This window comes from Drosophila yakuba, chromosome 3R (genome assembly GCF_016746365.2).
Source record: "Drosophila yakuba strain Tai18E2 chromosome 3R, Prin_Dyak_Tai18E2_2.1, whole genome shotgun sequence".
NCBI lineage: Eukaryota > Metazoa > Arthropoda > Insecta > Diptera > Drosophilidae > Drosophila > Drosophila yakuba.
Window position 1 is genome coordinate 20974284 of NC_052530.2, and position 20616 is coordinate 20994899.

At 44.2% G+C, this 20616-nt stretch overlaps 1 protein-coding gene across 4 annotated transcripts in view; it reads left to right on the forward strand.

Moving 5' to 3' along the window:
* LOC6537761 (octopamine receptor beta-1R) overlaps positions 1 to 20616 on the forward strand; it is a 24967-nt gene continuing 4351 nt past the window's right edge. Inside the window, exons 1-8 of one of the 4 annotated variants that reach the window (XM_043207106.1) lie at positions 2 to 167; positions 14417 to 14997; positions 17507 to 17704; positions 17837 to 18008; positions 19096 to 19232; positions 19306 to 19488; positions 19722 to 19875; positions 20010 to 20151. In XM_043207106.1, the coding sequence (XP_043063041.1) occupies positions 14564 to 14997; positions 17507 to 17704; positions 17837 to 18008; positions 19096 to 19232; positions 19306 to 19488; positions 19722 to 19875; positions 20010 to 20015 (1284 nt within the window). In that variant the 5' untranslated portion in view covers positions 2 to 167; positions 14417 to 14563 and the 3' untranslated portion in view covers positions 20016 to 20151. Of the gene's footprint in view, positions 168 to 14416; positions 14998 to 17506; positions 17705 to 17836; positions 18009 to 19095; positions 19233 to 19305; positions 19489 to 19721; positions 20269 to 20616 lie in introns of those variants that run through there. The other 3 variants (XM_043207105.1, XM_015193004.2, XM_002098266.4) reach the window with 3 other exon arrangements.

Genomic DNA, 20616 nt, shown 5'->3' on the forward strand with positions numbered 1-20616 from the left:
AGCCGCAGTCGTGCGTTGTCCTTTGCTGCTGTCGGTTGTGTCCGCGCTATCCGGTAACTGTATCCTCCAGTGGTTATCCTGTATCAGGGCCCTCGACTTTCTCGGAGCCAGCTCCTCGGCAGCACACACCTGTGCGCTATCGCCCTCCACTGACGACGACGAGTAACGTAAGCAAATTTGCACGTAAATTGCGCTAAATTATCTTACAACACAGCAGAAATTTGCCTGGCGCGGATTTCTTTGCGTGTGCCAGTGCCCTCCAATCCACTCCACATCGAATCCTCTTACTGTTCACCCCAAGGGGTGTGTGGTGGAGGGCAGGAGGAACACGAAATAACCGCTAAGTGTTTTACAACTTGAAGGCGTTAAGTTGGCCATCCTGGGCCCTCCAAGTTTTCCATGTCCCATCTCGCGGCTCTTGGGCCACAATGGCAAACAAAAATCTGTGTAAGCAGCTTTGCTGGCGGCTCGGTGCAGAAATGAAAAAAAAAATATGAAAAACTTGCTAGCCATCAGCTTGTCAACGGTTTGGGGTCCCTTTTTTTCCTAGTTGCCTTATTGAATTTTAAAGATCGCGAAGTATGCCGTTTTACATGCATAATGAGGCCACTATAGTGGCTATAGCCTGGGTAAAGTGAAAACGCGATGGCATGGCAGGAACATAAATTAAAACTTTGCCTTTTAACTCAATTAACAACTTAGTGTGCGGAAAGCAAAAAAAAAAAAACAGTGAACGTTATTTACTATTTTTAATGGAAAGTTATTTGTAATTACCTACTCAAACTAGCACTAATTAGCGCGACTTTTTAACATTCCGTGCTTGCACAAAGTTCGCGGAATTAATCCAGGCTATAAAGTCAACGGTGGATTAACATAATTCTGCCATAATAATTAAATAAATATTGGATTTTCAGCGTTCACTTCCAGAAATTAAATCAACCATACGAAATATCTTGATCTTGACTGTTTGTTTCCCAACAATTACAAATGATGCTAACATTTTTCTTTAATCAAGCAACAAATAAAGTACAGCCACTTAATTGAATGAAAATAAATAGGCTCTTCATACAAGCAAAAGCACTTCAAGTGCTGGCTTGAATTTGCAGAGCTACATGTGGCATACTTTCCATAAGATATCCCCAGGGCGTCCACGGATCTCGCCAGGATTCGCGTTGATGTAGGCTCTTATGCTCCACTCGGCGGTTCAGCGAACTGTGCCCAAGGTCCTGGCACTTGTCAGCGGGAGGGATTACTCCGTCCGCGCTGCTTGGAGGACATTTACATGTCCTTTTTCCCCGGACGCTCCCGCTGTTAATGTGTGTGTGAGTAATGGCCGCGACATTTTGTTGTTTCCTTGTTAGCCACGCATAAATTTTAATAGTTTTCCTATGCTCCAAGTGGGCCGCCCCTCGCTTTCTTCCACTCGCCACCAACTTTCACCTGCCCACGTGGGCTACGCTTGGTCGCTTGGTTTTGAGTGGCTAAAAATAAAGCCCGGAATGCCGAGGAGCTTATCCTTGCCTTGAGCTGTTCAAAATGGAATTATTAATATTTCACGTACCGAAATATAGACATGACCGACTGAAAATGCCTTCCACACACGGCTGGTGTTGTGTGGCTTGCCCTCCCAGCTTTCGCCCACTTTCTCCCACTTTCTCTTTTTTTCATACACATGACGGTTGTTTATTCGCGCATCACGACTCGTGGGCCTGTTTAATCATAACGAAATGCGATTCACCTACACATATAAACGAATACATGTGTATACATAAAGTGTGCGGAGGAGGTGCGTGTGTGTGGGCCTGGATTTCCATTAGCGCATTTCATTTTAATTAAACTGGCAACTGTCACGTAGTCGATCGATTTGTTAGGCATTAGGGCAGTAATTTGGTTTCCAGCCCATTCCACCGCCCACGACGACATTATACTTAGCTTTTTTGATTTGTCTTACCCAACTATGAACAAGAAGTTGATAAAGTAAACTTTTCGAAAAAGTTCAAAAGTTTTTCGGCAAATTGCGGTCGTCCAACAGAAATACGTACACTAACACACACACGCGCGCATACAGGACGAAGGCAACTTTTCAGGATATACTTTGTCCAACTACAAGTGGAATTTGTGGCCACAATTTCAATATTAATTTCAACCCTCCACCTGAGAAGGAAAATCGGAAAAGGGCAAGGGCAGGCAATTGAATTTTCAGAAAAATACCTGGAAGCTCAGACTGACCCAGATCGCAAGGATATCGCTCAGCAATGTGTAAATTGTCTTAACGAATTAGTTGCCATAATATTTCGTATTTTACTGGCAACAAAACGGTTTGCATAGTTCGGCAAAAGTTTTCGGGTGTTCTCCCCAAACTCTTCAACTCAGTCTTCAACTCAGTCTTCGAGTCTGACTCTCAATTAAACGCATTTTAAGCGTTATGTGCTGCAAAAGTTCTGTGGCAAAGTACTTAGGTGTCGGGAAAAGACGGATGGGGACGAGGGAAGTCCTCAGAAAGTTTTTCAATCGATGCCATAAAAGCAGCACCAGGCAATTAATGCCCCCCAAAAAGGCAGGAAAACTAAACTGTGAGTGGAAATTGGCGTGTTTGTCTGCGATTTTTGTTGCTGCCTTTGTTTCTGGCCCCAAAATGAGAAGCAGCATGGACATGAGGGTATGGGGGGCATCGTCTGCTTTTGAAGTAGTTCATTAAGTGATTGTTTGATTGATGGCTCATCTGCGTCTGGTTTGATTTTCATTGCCCGATACCGCACTTTGTTTGGACTTTAATTGGCCGACTGAACAAGGCTAACTAAGCGGATAACTGGGCTGTTTATCGGGTGAACTAGCTGTTAATAATAGCCCGGCCATCGGGGTCAACTATAGATATTCGACCTTGAGAACTCACTCACTGCACCCCCTTGCAACGGGAAAGAGAGCTCGTTGGTCGGTTATGATTGATGACCTGGCTGGAAATAAATTGGAGTGCGTTATTAATAAGCTTATGGTGCAGATATAATGGTCCTTTGTCTCCAATTTGATTGAATGGCATTTCAATTATCTTGTTCAATTGAAGGAGACGTTGAGTGTCAAAACGATCGAAAGGATAATTGGAAAACTAACTGCAAGCGGGCAGGAATGCTTTTAAATTGAAACTCAATTTTAATTGACACTGACACCAAAGTCAGGGTTATTAATTTCTCTATGGCATTGAGGCACAAGCAGCTTTAATAGTTTTCATACGTATCTTATTTCGATGAATTATTATGTTCACATATTAATTGCCCAATATTAATCAGCAGGCTATTCATCTTTCTAAATAAACATATTTAATATGGCAAATTGCGGCCAAACAATATTCCTAATGTCCTACTCACCCACATAATTACTCTATGTATAGTTATTCAGTGAATTTGCAGTAATTGAATCACACAAGATTAGGGAGAGACAAATCGCAATTCCAGCGAAACAACTCAATCAACTCGTCTGCCGAAAATCGAGCTACGTTACGTATACGCAGCGGATGCCCGTTGACAATGTATGCCCAACTAACTAGCTGCCAGCAAATAGACATGCACAAGGACACCGCGTGGATAAGCATGTGGATGGGAATGTGGATGGAGATGTGGATGAGGATGTGTATGTGGATGGGTGAGTGGTGAAGGTGGATGGAAGAAAGGGGGAACGGGAACCAGCCATTCATAAACACTGGCCTCATCCATTCTGGCCTGCTCACCTGTCAGCTGGAGTTTGGCTAGTCAAACGTTTGTTACATTTCGCTGGCTAAAAATACGACACCAGATGGGAGCTTGTGTATCCACAGAGTGCAGGATGTGTTGGTGGACTGCCAGGTGGGCCACGATAGTAGTTCGCTTATCTAATTATAGCTTCATTACGACGCTGCCTGATGGAACTTGGATGGTTAAAGGATGGGGCTACCTACAACCATCAACCACCCACCGCCGAAGGACAGACGCTGCCAAGTAGGCCATGTGCAGCCCATTTGGCTCTGGCCTAGACATATTATTATCTGGCGGCCAGGCAGCTAGTTTTCCCAGCTCTCGATTTCTGCGCCTGTCAGTCCACATAATCATCGCCATCGTCATTGGCTCGTGTACTCGTGTACATTATCGCAGGCATGATAATGAACCAGCCAGCGAGAAATTGCAGCCATTAGTTGGCCCAAAAAGCTGGTAAAGAGGTCTTTTGAGTGTTTACCACTTGGGCGCTGACATTTTCTTGCTACTGCGGGAATTCTATAAAAAAAAAAAAATAACGAGGGGGCAAAAAAACAAGAAAAACAGAAAGTGTCGACCCTGCGATTTGATTTTATTTGATTTGCCTTCACTTTTCATGTGATTTTTCGATTCTTTTCTCTTTTTTTCGGCTCTTGTTGACGCTGATTGAATACAAATACAAATATAAACAAATGTCTCTCACCTGCACGTAAATAAAAGCTTTAATACATCAACAAATAATGGCATGTCTGACAGTCACCTCGATACCCCGCCCTCCTCACATCCGTTTCCGCTTACCTTTTTTGTATACTCCTATACTCGTATACTCGTATATTGTTTTTTCTTGTTTTATTTCGGCTCTGCCACTGCCACGTTGGCAGCAGCGGCAAATTCGATTTTCAACATTTTACACTTTGATTTCGTTGCCGCTGTCCTTGTCATTATGTGATTTTGGTATTTTGCTAAAAAAAAACCCACACAATGGAAACAATCGAATGGCAGGGAGGAGATGCTTAGAAGGAGCTGCCTTAAAAAATTCCCCGTAGAGCATTCGACTTTAATGGCGTTCAAGGCTCGAGGTTCTGAGTATATTGACATGTTATGATGCGTGGCCGAGCTGCCTCATGCCACCGATGGACCCACCATTGCGTTTATGTGGACCCACCCATTTATATACTCATACACACCCTGCGTGCCTGGCCTGCCAACAGGAGCGGTCCTTTGTCTCCAGCTCCTGCCACTGCCCCGTCCCGTTGCAATATGCCCCTCTTATATTAATTCAATCACTTTGGTTGCATGCTCCGCTTTATGGACAGTCCTCGGATCATCAAACTCTCGCCTTTTGACCTTTACGGCATTTGGAAGGTACGAATATACTCGTATATACTCGTATTCGGCTGTAACGCATTTATGGCTTTCAGTTCGGTTCGGTGATGAAACTTTAAATTTCCTTCCTTTGGTCCTGCTCCAAGGAAATCGTTCGCAAGTCGTATGGCAGACAAAGGGACAGGCCATAAGCCTGCTGGGATGTATCTATATCTATATTTATCCTTATTGCGGCGGATGCTGAGGCTGCTGAGGATGCTGAATCCAAAGCTGAGGATGATGCCGCCGTTGTCTGTATTGTTTCTTGTCAGCTTGAATTTTTCGTGATTTTTCATGTGTCTGTCAGCAGAAAGAAAGCTCCTCCCCTTTCTTCTGTCTTCCTTCTCCATTTCCCCGCTTAGCCCTGAGTTTTCACACAGAATATCCGAGCGATGGCCCCCAAGCAATCTGCGATTGAGTGGGGGAATCCGAAATTCGAAATCCGAATGGGACGAAGATGACCTTTGCCAACAATCGGTTTCCATTTCCAAATCGCATTATATATGCTGCACCAATAAAAGTTAAATTGTCCTCCGACTGTCCTGCGAGAGGATACCGATATGGGTATGGGATTTCATATTTGTCTGCTTAATATTTCAGCGTGACCGTCAAAAGGACATCGCTGGTAATCCGAAAAGGGACTCCCAATGCGGTTCATCAAAAGCTGGTTTTTCTGTTTTTCTGTTTTTTCTGTGCGGCGGAATAAAAACGAAATTAGACTATGTGGCAGCAGCGAGTTGATTGAATCCAGAATTGAGTTGACACTGTGCAAACTTTTCGCAACCATAATTCATTGAATTTGGCCAGCCAACTCTTGGTAACGACTGTAAATCATTTATTGAAATGCATTTCTTTGTGGGGGAAAGGGAAAGTTTAACAAGTTTTTAGTCGCCTAGCGTGCGAAATAATTGATGATTCTGGTTTTGCTTTCCGTTTGCAAATAACATGTCAGTTTCTCAACGAAAAACACAGGAGATAATAAGGTCATGTGAGTGGTGGGCTCCACTTTTCATTTAATATGTTTTCGATTACATTTCAATATGTATTTTTGGACACTGAACTTTGGCTGACTTATTAAATGTTTATTTATGGCCAACATGCGTGGTCCGGTCTCCCAGCACGTGCCACTTGAAACTGTCTGGGAAAAAAACCAAAGCACAGTATGGGTTTAATATAAAAAATTGAAATTTAATACTTACATATGCAGAGAGTCTCTTCTTAAAGTCGAAGTTGAACTTTGGAAAAACTTATTTTATTGAATTCCCATAACGTTTTATGTTTATGTTTACTTCTGACAGAGCACCGAAATCTCTAACTCAATTGGTTAAAAGTAGGTAATTGTGGCTAATGGTCCTGGAAAGTTGCCCCAACTGTCTAAGGAAGGATAACTCCCAATCAGTTGCTTACGCACACTTGGAACTGGCGCGTGTGAGCTGGGTAAATAATATCGGTAGGAAATTGCTGGCATATTAGCCAGCCAGCGAAATGCCATAAAAATGTGCTCACATTTATATACTCGAGTGTGCTCCGGTGTGCCATAAAAAGTCGCAGCCCCAAAGCAGAACAAAGCAGAGACATTCGACTCACTTGCCTGCCTACACTCAGAGAAAAATGGGTTAAGCTGAAAATGCTGCATACTTAGTGCGGTTGAAGCTAAAGCTTTTTAATGTGTCTTTTAACATTAAGCATTTAAACATACTTTTTAGTAGCAATTTGAGTTGGGATTTTGCTCTTGTGCAGCATACTTTTTTGGGACAGTTTCGCTAGGAGACAGAGGCACACACACACGCACTCACTCACTTACTCACTCCCTGGGATACAAATGCAAATGGCAATTGACTTTCAATGCGGACGTATTGGGTGGCCAGGGAGCGGAAGGCACAGGGACGGACGGACTGGGGAACTTGGGCGCAGAGCACAATGTCAAATTCAATCGCCAGCGAAGGTCGCGCACTTGGCATGAAAAGGCCGGAGCCAAAGTCAAAGTCAAAGCTGAAGTAGAAACACAAGCAGCACCGAAAGCCATCGACCAGCGACATTGAGTATCGACTTAGGTGAGTGACTCCGCCGGAGACGGGGAACCCGAAAGTCGTGGAGATGAGGAGAGCCGGGCCGTGCCATGTACGTGATTTCATGCTAATTGTTTGGGCATTGCAGCGACGGCAGTTGGAGCAGAAGTGGGCACTTGGGCCAAAGTTTGCATAGTCAGTGTTAGCCATTCTGTTCGAAATTTGCAACTCTTTGGCAATTTTGCGCTTCGTTTGTCAATGTCGTCTGAGAAAGTTTCCAATTGTCGTCGACTTCTCGGGGCCATGCAATTAATTAATTTTTATTTGGACAGCACACATTAAAAGGTGGAAGGTGGAAGCAGAGGGCCCATCTAATCGCTGAAGGTCTTGGCTGCTGGTTGCTCAACTGGCAGTCAGTTCAGAGGAAACGGAAGGCAGACAAAACCAAGACCAAGTGCTCGTGCCAAGAGCAGGATGCCTCCTGGCTCACCTGCCATCCCCCCATCGCCCCACCTGCCCACGTGCCTGAAACAATCAGCACAGAAAGTAACAACAATTGAGCAAAATACTTTCCTGTGTTTTTACTTTTTGCCTGTACCCCTTTTACATTTTTCCCCCATTTATTTTTTCTACTTTTTGCCTTGCCAAAAGCAGCAAAACTACAACAATGCCCTCTCCAGGATGTTTGTGTGTGTGTGGATGTGTGTGGGGGTGCTTGTGTCCTTGATAAGGATGCATCTTTTCTATTGTTAGCTTGGCATTTTGAAAAATGTTCTCAACGTGTAGCTAGCACTCTCTCCGGTGCCTCTTTTTGCTCAGCTCGAAAGCCAGCGGCTTTTGAAGTATGTGTGTCTGCCTATGTAACATGACTGCACGTGCTCCTTCACTCTCTCCAGTCTCCGGTCTCCTGCCTCCCGCCTCCTGCCTCGTCTCCTGAATCCTGCGTCCTTTCCGCACCCACACATCCACACCCACTGCACTCGGAAATAATTTGAAATGCAAAATCATGCGGAAGGCAGGCGCAGTGCGGCAGACGCAGGATGGCTGCCACCTGCTCACCGCCAACCGTGTGGCACTTGTTGTTCTTGTTGTTGGGGACCTAAGCACCCTCAAACACACACAAATACGCATAAACAGACGCAGACACACGCACTTGCTGAATCGCAGATAAGGCTCGTGTATGGGTTCACAGGTTCTGGGCAGTCGTGCGTAGCTTTTAGCAATTTTATACCCTGTAAAGCAAGGTAGTATAGGTGTGCGACAAGCGGAGCCTTCCAAAAAAACTATAAAACTAATCGGTATGCTTACGCAAGTGTGTCATAACAATAGTGGCGCCCAACGTGGGGCTTCACTGCTAATTGCTGTCTCTCTTTGATAGCAGCCATAATAGATAAACATTTTGAAACTTTTTGGCAAGAGCTTAATGGTAATGTACACTATTTCAGTATTGAATGGGTATCATCAGTACTAAGCCTATTCGGACGCCATTCTCAGTTATGTGACAACATAGAATGCTGAATATTTTTGATGCACACAAGAAAAGAGGACCCTGTATATCAATTAAGGCGTTCCTAGCACGTTTTAGCCGTTATTTTTCCGCTTTCATGGGAGCGCCGGGTGAATTAAATTTCTTTTGTCCGCTTGTATGCGTGTGCTGTAAGTCATTTCCGCAAGTTGTAAATTTATTTTAATAAAGCTGCGGTGCGTGTGAAAATGTTTGCGCCTCTTAGCTGTCAAGTGGCAGGGCAACGGTCAAAGAGACCGAAACTATGACGACCCCACCATGTGGGCAAACAATTTTCACACTTTTTGGCTTTGGCCAGCCAGCAGTAACCGTATAAATGATATAAACAACAGCCGGAAGCGGAACGGCATGCATCATGGATCGCCATACCTCCGCTCGACGCTCAACGTGCAAATACACTGAAATATTCAAGAGCCATGGAGGATGGAGCGATGGCTCCAGGGCGATGGCTATGGCGAAGGGAATGGGAGTCCGCCATGGCAATGGCACTGCATATCCTGGCTGCATATTTGTGGAACATAAGATAAAACGCAGCACATGTGGGCCTGGCGCGGAAAGCAGGCAGCGAAATTAATTAAAAATTGCATAACCGCCACTTTTATGGGGAAGCTGGCACCGCCTGGCTAGCTGGCTGGCCATTGTGAAAGTGCCCGAGGTGGGGCATCTCCTTTATTTAACTTTCTTAATGTCTGACCCATTTTCCGGGCGACGAAAACTTAATTTAATTAGCAGCCCCGCAGGCGAACGGTTTGAAAATATATACATTGGCCGGATATGCATGCAATAGTCCACATTCTAACAGGTGAAATCGAATCATTTCTGTATACATTGTGGTTTTTATCGAACAGAATAGTTAATCAATTTACACATTTTCTCTGCGGCGCTTTGTGTGGTAATTCATAATAAAATTCCCAATCGACAATAATTTGTTTGTTATTATTTTGAAAAAAATAATTCATTTTTTTTCGATAGCAGTAAATATATTTGTCCAAAACTAGAATGTCATACCTCGTTGAATTCGTAATAAAATTCCCAATCGAACTGTGTTTTCAAAAAAATATTAATTTTTTTCCACATTTTTTGTAATTTTTGATGATGATTTTTTAATATTGGCCGAAAATCGTTTTTCTGTTTTTTGCGACTATAAACATCAGTATTTTGATCAGAACATTCGAAATATTGGTCCGAATATGGAATGTCATACCTCGTTGAGTTCGTAATTAAATTTCCAATAAAACTGTGGTTTCAAAAAAAAAATAATTTTTTTTTCACATTTTTTGTAATTTTTGATGATGATGTTTTAATATTGGCCGAAAATCGTTTTTCTGTTTTTTGCGACTATAAAAATCAGTATTTTGACCAGAACATTCGAAATATTGGTCCGAATATGGAATGTCATACCTCGTTGAGTTCGTAATTAAATTTCCAATAAAACTGTGCTTTCAAAAAAAAATTACATTTTTTTTAAATTTTTTTTTTTTTTTGATGATGTGACCCCTTACAAAATAGCCAAAATTTGGCCAAAAAATTGTTTTAACAGAATCGGTCAAAACGTGATTTGGTTGGTTAATATGGGTAATTAGGAGTACAAATATGTAATTCTTTTAACTTTCTGTACCTTTTTAGCAAAATTATACCGAAAATACCAATCGTAAATATTGAAATTTTGGCGAAAATCGATTTTCTGTTTTTTTGCGTAAATAAATAGCAGTATTTTGATCACAGCATTCGGAATAGTGTTTCAAATGTCATACATCGATGAGTTCGTATCGTTCCAATCGAACTGTGTTTTCAAAAAAAAATTCTTTTATTTTCAAATTTTTTGCATTTTTAATAATGTTACCCCTTACCAAAAATGCAAAAATTAAAAAAAAAATTTTTTCGAAAATCAAAAAAATTGTGGTGGGAATAGTTGCTATGCTTATTAGCAGTATAAAACACTCTTCATTTTAGCTTTGTCACAAGCCTTAAAGCGCTTTTAAATATTTAATAAACTAATTAATTCCATATTTGCCTTTTCCATAAATGGCTATCAATGGCATTTTCTATTCAAACGTTTGTTTTCCATTGTTATTTATGCGATACATTTTCCGCTCGCTCTTGACGATGTTTATTTTGTAAATATTCCGAAAAATGCGGCTGGAATTATGCAGTTCATTATTTGGTAGAAGACCACTTCGCTCGAAATCCACAGGATGAAAGGCCACAGGAGCCGCAGGACGCGCAGGACATGCTGTCGCTGTCAACGCTGCTGCTGTCAGGCCTCAAAAATGCAGACCTGAAAAATGCCAACTAAAATGCTCATCTATTTTCAGCTAAGTTTGAGTTTGTGTGTGTTCGAGTAATGTAAACCAAATATACATAGACTGAGAGAAAAGCTAGTTAAGTATAACTCCAAACTGTGCCTTTAAGTGAGTTGGGTTGCAGAAGTAGCGCTATTTTACGTTTACGTTCTAGAAACCCTCTGCAACTTCTACTTCTACTTCCAAGTACTTTCTTGTTATTCACCATTACTTTGCTAATCTCAAGTTTATTTGCAACATTTTCGCTAAGTGCCTTAACGAAGAATGCTACTCGAAAATGGGCAGCGCGTTGTTTTGTCGGGCTGCAATGCAAATATAGCTCGTAATACTGCAATTTAAAATGTAAATGCGAACAAGGCCAAGTCCGATGATGGCCAGCATATGAATATGTATCTGCATCTGTGTTTGTGTATCTGTGTGTGCCACAATCGAGTGGCGAGGGGAGTGGGGAGGGGGCATGGCCAGATGAATAATTGAACTTCTGCTTCCGCCTTGTCAGCCTGATTGCCTCGGGGGGCTTTTGGTGTTTGAGGGGTACGCCTTAATATATATGTTTGTTTTACTTTTCCATTTTTATTTTTCGCTTTCTCTGCTGTTTGATTTGCCAAATGGTCGACATAAACGCAACAAAGTTAGCTTTGTTTTTCCATTTCTTGGTTTTCTTGGGTTTCTTGGTTGCGGCTGACCGCCGTCGATTTATCTTTGCATATTTCCAGGCATCCAATTAGTTTCGATTCGCTGCCATTCGATTCGTTTTCCGTTTGGGTTCGATTTGTTCTTGATGTGCGGAGGGGTGTCAAGCGTTTTAGCCCGATTTCATTTCCTTGCGCCGTCTTTGTCCTGGAGCCTTTTAGCACTCAATTAAATCGCCTTTCGAAGGACATATTTATGAGACCCCACTCGCACTCGCACTCTCGCATTTGCTTTGAGCCCAAATGATAAATGACTTTGTCGCGATTGGGTCACTCAATTTGAACGCATTGCGTGTGCTTAAGTGGCATCTGCGGGATTAAGTCCAAATCGATTAGCAGAAGGGATGGCAAAATAAAGACCCACTTGAAGATTTTCCGGTTCTTTGCATATATTAAAAATTAATTAAGACCCCAGTGAAAAGGGCTCTTCGAAAAGTAATTAAGGCTGACCAACGCAGAAGCGTTCAAAAACCCTAATACCGAGACCATAACCAAAACCAAATCCGTATCCAAACAAACGAAAGATTCCAAATTAATTCTATTTTTTCTGAGCTGAGTTGGGCCGAGAGCAAACATCAACGCTTGTGGCTTGGGCCAAGTCGCTCAGCTGTAAACAAACAGAGGCAAACTCAAATAAGCCAAGCATCAGTAGGAATAAATAACTAACAAGCCAAAGTTGCTCCCAAACTCCCAGAGCTCACTGCACCGTCACAATGGACCAGCGAAAATAAATCACATCCATTCACAATGCGAGTGGAGCGTGGCATGTCCTGTGGCCAGGACCCATCCACTTGTTCATACAAAAGTCCAGCCATTCAGCCAATTTTTGATCTGTGGTCGCTGTCTTTAATATCTCTATTTGAGGTGCTTATTGATTCAAATTGCAATTGAATTCGAAGCTGCTTTAGAAAGATGTGCTCTCCTGACCATTTTAATGGCTGTATCGTATGCTTGGCCAACTTTGAAAGCTCAAATGAAGAGAGGAGAACAGGTAAAGATGCTGGCTTACCAAAAAAAAAAAAAAAGCCCGATATATATTTAAAAATTACGTTGATACACACCGGGCTGTGAATGATGTATTGTGATTCATTCCCCAGGCCCTCGATGCTCAGCCAGACAAAAGCCGAGACCCGGGACTCCGACTTGGCATTGTTGTGGAGCATTGTCAATGCGTTTGACAAAAGCACTTGTTGGCGGCGTGAGGGGAAAAGCTGGAGGGGGAAAGCTGGAAAATGGTTGGATGGTGCGCGACCTACGAGCCTTTTCAATTTGTTGTCCTTTATTGATTTAAAGTTCACTCCAGTCGCGGTCGCTTTGTTGGCGAGTGTCGTTCGCACACAAGCCACATAAAACTCATTTCCCCGAAGGTGCGCCAGTTGAAAAGACCCAACATACTCGCATAGTAAACCATATACCATATAGCAGGGCCATATGTATTTGGCGCACGCAAATAAACACAGTTTCTCTGCTGACACTCGTACTTTGTTGGCCAGAGTTTACTTTCTTTGCCCTGCCCGTCATGGGAATTACACGTTGGCTACCAAATGTTTGCCAACTCTGGGATCGCAGGATGGGGCTCATAAGCACTGGTCTCCCCAGATCAAATGGGAAACTGTAGCTCCGGGGCACTGCCAATCAAGAAATGGGAGGTGTGCATACGGGCACGGGCTGGCATCGATTACCAGGCAAATTGCAAAATAAATGTACATAATTTCAAAATTGACATTTGCTAATGATAAGCCTCTGCCTGATGCTGATGGTGGTACTGATGCTAAAATATGGCCAAAACTCCAGGGCCCAGAACGAGAGATGCGCAGAGCAGCTGCCATCCGGATCCGGAATGGAATGAGTTGGAATTTGGGCAGCAGATGGCGCTGTCGCAAAAGGAAGGAAGCTAAATTTCGATGGGTAGCAAACGGAAATTTCCTCCCACGGCTCAGAAATTGAAGCTGTTTATGGTAAATTAAACCAATTGAGTGGGATTACGTTTTGCGCCACTCCCCACCTCCCTCCGACACACGAAGTGTTTCCAACTGGGTTTCAATTTCAGTGTCTGGCCGAGCCTGCGGCTAACGAAATTTATATACCCATACAATACAATGCCATCAAAGCCACAAGGTGTTTATGGGCTTAACTCCGGGCCCTGATTCCGCCTACTTGGCTGCCTCGCCTCCCAGATTTGGATTTGCATGTGCCACGATTTGGGGCATGCGGCTGACAAGGCGGCTGAGAAGGCGACTGGGATAGAAGACAAATAGCCAGCACGTTGCGGCTCATTTGGCTGTCACAACAAATGCCGAATTGATGCAAATGTAAATGAATTCGATATCCAGAAACGCGTCGGCGGAATCCCAAGCAGATGTCAAAATATGAATACACGCCTTAGGAAATACTCTCTAAACTTACAATAACTCACCAGCAAAGCTTTTTTCAACTCGCTGTTAGTCAGCAGAAATTTTAGATTGGTTCCTTTAAAGATCGGCTTCTCTTTAACTTTGGAGAAGATTTTTATTTATTTCCCCATTTTATGTTGCACCGAGACCCAGTTTCCCAACGTAATTGATAAGCGAAAAACAAAACAATTTAAAAATTCATTTTTATTTCAGAATCAAACACAAATAAAAATAGGTTTTCCAGCAGCAGTTAAGCTGCTTCTATTTGTATTTTGCTTTATTTAAGCACTTGGCAAATACAAATGTGCAAATACCACTTTTCTTTCCACAAACTGGCTTACAAACTGCTGTTGGCCAGCTCATAAATAAATGGCAGACAATAAATCGAGTTTCTTTTTCAATTGCAGGGTTTGGCAAACGAAACGATTGGCAATAATATCAGTCATCAGAACGAGAACAAATGTCATACGGCATGTCGTCCCTATTCCATGGCATAAGTGCGACACTTGGAGCTGCAAACTAATAGCCCACTGACAAACTAAAAGCCCATTACCATGACGCTGCTGCAGAGACTCCAGGCCATGTCGGCCACCACGACCAGGACAATACTGGAGGGCAGCATCAGTAGCATCGGTGGCATCAACAGCATCGGTGGCGGGAATGAGGAGCCGCTGGCGAGTAAACTACCCGTTCTGGAGGAGTCCGGCTCGCATGCCAGATATTTGAAATTCATTGCCGACGGGCTCATCGACGAGGGACTGGGCAGTGCGGTGGGCAGTGGGAGCAGCATCGCCGTATCCGTCGAAGACGTGGTCGCCGGACACACGCAGGACATGCAGGCGAGCGAAGGATCCACCGACGACGCCGACGGCAGTAGCCATCTGGCATTAGTCTTCGTCAAGTGTTTCATTATTGGTTTCATCATACTGGCCGCCATCCTGGGCAACATGCTGGTGATTGTGTCCGTCATGCGGCACCGGAAATTGCGGTGAGTCCCTAGCCATTGTGCGTTCCACCAACATCCGTTGGTCAGGACATGTGTGTGCTCATATGTCTGCGTTTCATTATTTTTTGTCGCCACGAATCAGGTGACATTTTCCCTTTTTATGCCTTGGTTTCGATTTCGTTGTGTCCATTTGGCAGGGATCTTTTAACTGCACGTTACTCAGATAATAATTGAACAAAGCATTGAACGTCAACATCAAAACATTAGTAAGCAAATATTAAAAGAGCCCTTAAATTCCGCCATTGTTTAGGCTAAATTGCCTGAGCTGTAACCTGCCACATTGTCCACGAATCGCGGATGTTGTAGCTGTCAAGGACATGACTTGTGGCCCCCCATTTCTTTTATTTCTTTGTTTGCTCCTTTTTGCCGAGCGATTTTGTGCGATTTGACCGCGTTCGGCTTAACGAGTAGCTACCTCCTTTTTTGCGGCCATTAATTTGTCATCATTTATCATATTTTCCATCATTTTTGCGTGTCAAGCGCACAGAACTCATCTTGTCCGCCCACCGAACACTTCTAGGGGGCGTGGCAGGTTGGCTAAGTTAAATGCTAGATACGTGCGTAATTACATTAGAAATGTTATTAAGGGGAGAGCATAAAAATATTGTTGCCTACTTACGGGGGCGCCATTGGCATTTACTTTATGTGCGGCCATATAATTTGTCAAATTTATGAATTGGGCGCCACCTTCACATGAGATATGACCACGTGGGCGGTTGAGGGATTTGGTGGCAAGGTACGTACGTGTTTCAGTCGCAATTTCAAAAGCCCAACACCGCTGGCATTTAAGGAACCCAACATAAAACACTTGGAGCGAGGCGACAATGGTGTAACCTAACCCCGGGACATTCAATGTCAAGGCGCAGACTATTAAAGCAGCCCCGGGAAAACGTCTTCCACTGTCATTGCCGTATTCATTTCGCCTTGGAACCAGCCAACGCACACCTGACATTTGTGGCTGCCACCGAGAATGAGGATGGGGATGAGGATGGGGATGGGATGAGGCTCATTTAGCCTACCAGGGACAGGCAATTTGGGACCTGACCCTGACTACGTCTATGCCATGTTGGCATTGCGTTGCCGTTTTTATCTCAACTGCCGTGTGCCAGCATCTTGTTCATTATTGTTGGGCTCATTGTCATGTGCGTTTTCCGCACCATTTTCACCTTTTCCGCCTCGCTAGGCAGTTTAAATCATCACGGCAAATTAGACTTAATTACGAAACAACATGTATTCCCACTTAGGTCCCATGCTACATCCCCACCATCTCAAATCCTTGTGAGCCAGCAGAGTTAGGTAGCCTTTTTCATGTCCTGGATAAGCCATATGGACGACAGCTGTGCGACTTGTTCACGATTGGCCACGCAACTTAAATTATTCATGTCACACGAATCGATAAATTGGGTGACAAATTAAAGTCAGACTGAAGATCAAGAGGAGAAGAAAGCGTTTCTCCTCACTTTTCCTATTAATTAGAGCTTTCCAGGAAGGCTGCCTGCCGAAAGTGCCGACTCATAATTATAATCAAACTTGACACCCAAGAAGTTTCCCTTTTGCCTTTCATTCCCACGCAGCCACTATGTAATCGGCTTTTGGGTAACGCCTCAATAACATTTTCGTGTTGCCTGTGATGCGGGTATTTTGCCTTTGTATTTTTTGGGTGCTTTAAGCTTGCCCCAAAAAGTCGACCTTTCGGAGCGTCAGTTTGTGGCCGTAATTAGGTTTGTGGTAGGTGGCTCAATGTCCTTGTGAAATATGGCAAAATGGGGAGTGATTGTTAACGAGTTTAATAGATATAGGCCGGATACAAACGATAATAATATCCATGATTCATGTAGTTTAAGAAGTTCGCATCCAAAGTTCCTTCATTCCAAAGTTTATCTTGCACATTAAACCGCTTTGTCTGAAGGCAAAACTTTAATTTGCAAAGTTGTGGAGACGTTATGGCTTTAAATTTGAATTCCGACCACCCATTCGGCTGCGGTTGTATCTGCGGAATGGGGTTATGTACGCTTGATTGTTTGGAAATCAGTACGGACGACCGATAAACGCATTTGCTGCTCCACATTGCGTATACGCCGCGTGCACCTAATTGACTTAACGTTTTACGGTGCCACGCAACGTTGATGATCGCTGGTGGAAGTTGCGGTGGCGTTAAGCTAATTATTAATTAACCCATTAAACAATGAAATCCACTCAGAGCAGCGACGTTCCGCACATTAAACGGCGGTCGCACGCGGCGTATGCGCAATATGGGCACCAAAGTTTCCAACTCAAGTTGGACAGAAATCCGAAGGAACGATTAGCGCTTCGAGCTCTGAGTGACTTGAAAGCTTAATGCACAAATTTAATTAGAGAACATCGCACTCTCAACTCCACTGGCACTCAGGCTGCCACTTTCTTATCCCATTTTTGGTTGGAAGCCACACTTCCGCCTTGGTTCCTGCTTAGTTTTAAACCAGCACTTACTCGCTCTCCTCCGCATCTACAGCATCATTACCAACTACTTTGTGGTCTCTCTGGCCGTCGCCGACATGCTGGTGGCCCTCTGTGCGATGACATTTAATGCTTCCGTCATGATCTCGGGCAAGTGGATGTTCGGATCCGTGATGTGCGACATGTGGAACAGCTTCGACGTCTACTTCTCCACCGCCAGCATCATGCACCTCTGTTGCATATCGGTCGACAGGTGAGTCCGCATTTACTTTGTCATTGTGGAATAATTGAAGTTCCGCCTCTTATACATCCTCTTAGATAGCCATCAAATTGAATAGTTTCTTCATAGTTTCTAGTGACAATCCTCTTGCTCCTTTGCCCGCAGATACTACGCCATTGTCCAGCCACTGGACTATCCACTAATCATGACACAGCGGCGCGTGTTCATCATGCTACTGATGGTGTGGCTGTCTCCGGCGCTCCTCTCGTTCCTGCCCATCTGCTCCGGATGGTACACAACGACCGAGAACTACAAGTATCTCAAATCGAATCCGCATGTGAGTAGCGTTTAATTGGACTATTAAATATACTCGTAGTATTTATACAATGCCCTTACAATGGAGCGCACAGATTTGTTGAGTTGGTCGATCCTACAATATTTATTCAATTTTCTTGCACATCCAACTAATAGAAAATTCTAATTTAGTTGAAACGGTATATCGACTTTGCATGCATTTTGCATGCCTTCGATGCCACGTGGGCGTCCATGTGGCACTGGCAACCTTTGACTTTTCCCCCGACCCGCCTCAACAGAAATTGATTTATGTTTGTGTGGCTGAAGCAGTTTTACGCATTTCAGGCTGCCAGCCGACAGGTAGCATATTTATTACTCCATTTTATTGGTTTCCTCCGCAAATACTTGGCAAGCTTCTGGGCAGCACCTCCTCCATCTACAAATATATACATTTATCTTTACATATATATGTATATGTATGTTCCTTGCCCGTCAGCAGCTGCTGCTAGTGATTTGCCCCCACCACTGCGGTTATCATTGCGCAATAAAATGCTGATGTAGAAATAAATGTAGGTAATTCCTTTCCGGTTTTGTGCGCTCCCATTCAGGCTGACTTCAGCACAGGCTGTGCATAATTTTTGGCTTTCCACCTGGAGGAAGGCGCGGAATGCCTGAAAGGCCTTTGCATACATTAGCATCCGCGGTGGGAGGGGCTTTAATTAGTTTCACTTGTTTATGCTAATAACTGTCAGCGCGGAGCAGCCAGAATGTCCTGGCCATAAATCAGATTAGATGTCTTCTGGTGGCCTTTTGTCATGCCATCGCCGTAATGCACAGCGTAATTGAGTTTTTATTGTCGCACTTGGCATTGCAGTAATCGCATTGCCATTGCAATTGCCATCGCCATCGCCATCGCTATTGCCGTTGCTCATACGCAACGTTGGCCGCCGAGAGCCGCAGTTGGCAATTGCCGAGCATTACGCTCCATTAGGGTTCGCCACTGGCATCCGACTGCATTGCTCAACGTCCATTTTGATTTATTGATAGTCGCTAATTGAGTTGCCCATCAAATCGCAACGATTTCGATTCCGATTCCGATTTCGTTGCCACTCCTCCCACTTACATTTCAGATATGCGAGTTCAAAGTGAACAAGGCGTACGCCATCGTCAGCTCGTCGATGAGCTTCTGGATCCCCGGCATCGTGATGCTGTCGATGTACTACCGCATTTACCAGGAGGCCGACCGGCAGGAGCGTCTGGTGTACAGGTAACAGCCATTCGAGTGGGCCCCTCCATTTGCCCGCCGCCAATTAACTGTAATTACTTGTGTGTACGCCCAGATCCAAGGTGGCCGCCCTGCTGCTGGAGAAGCATCTACAGATTAGCCAAATTCCCAAGCCCCGGCCGAGCATTCAGGTGGAGCAGTCGACCATCTCGACGATGCGGCGTGAGCGGAAGGCCGCCCGCACCCTGGGCATCATCATGAGCGCCTTCCTCATCTGCTGGCTGCCGTTCTTCCTCTGGTGCGTATACTTGATGGCTCAAATTGGGCAAATTATCGCTGGCACTCTAAGGATCAAGTGCTGGGAAGTTTTTAATTAACTCGGGCTTATATCGAGTAATTTGCACTTTCCATGCTACCAGTTTACTTCGGGTTTAGAAATATAACAAGGGCAATGTGGCTATTATGCACTATTGAAGTACCTGCTCCACCAACTTAAATCTAATTCCCTACCGTTCTCCAATCAAATCGCAGGTACATCGTATCCTCGCTGTGCGATAGTTGCATCACTCCGCGCCTGCTCGTTGGCATCCTGTTTTGGATCGGCTACTTCAACTCGGCCCTGAACCCCATTATTTATGCATACTTCAACCGCGACTTCAGGGCCGCCTTCAAGAAGACCCTCAAGGTGAGTTGCCCATCAAGGGCTGGCCATCGTGTAATTTGCATATACCTTCCACTTCGACATCTTGATGGGACTTTTATTCTATTCAATTTCGCTTTGTTCGGGCATCCAAAACTGAATTCTCTGCACCACCTTAGACTTAGTACAGGGCTTCGGCAACTGCTGCAATCGCAAGGGACAGGGCCAACGCTACCGCCCCCACCTCCGCCCCCGGCACCCAATGCACAGAAGCGGCGGCGGCCACCATTTCGACAACAATATCGACTGGCAACGCGGAGGCGCCACCACCAGCGCCCCACCGAAGAGGCTCACGTTTAGCAATTATTTTGGTAGCTATTGGCATCACGGGTGCACTGAGAAAAAATAGTCGAAATTTATCAAGTATATCAATTTACTTATGTTACATAAGTTGCAGTTGCCCCACTAAGAAAGCTGCATTTTAATCACATAGAAGATAACAATCATATAAAGACTTAACTATTAAAGAGTGATACTGTGATTTGCTAAGGACATTGTGTCGTGCTTTTTTCTCAGTGCAGCTCAGTGTTCCGCGGAGAGTGTAGATAGCGTAGCGTTCATATTAGTTGATTGAAATGCTTCTTCATCCACATCTACTGGTTGCTAAGCAAGAAAAATAGCTTTTCCTCTGCCTGAAGAATGGAAAACTCTGCACGTTCTTTGCTCTGCTGCTCTACAGCTCTGCCTGCGCCTGCCTCTGTCTCTCTATCAGTTTCATTCTCGAGG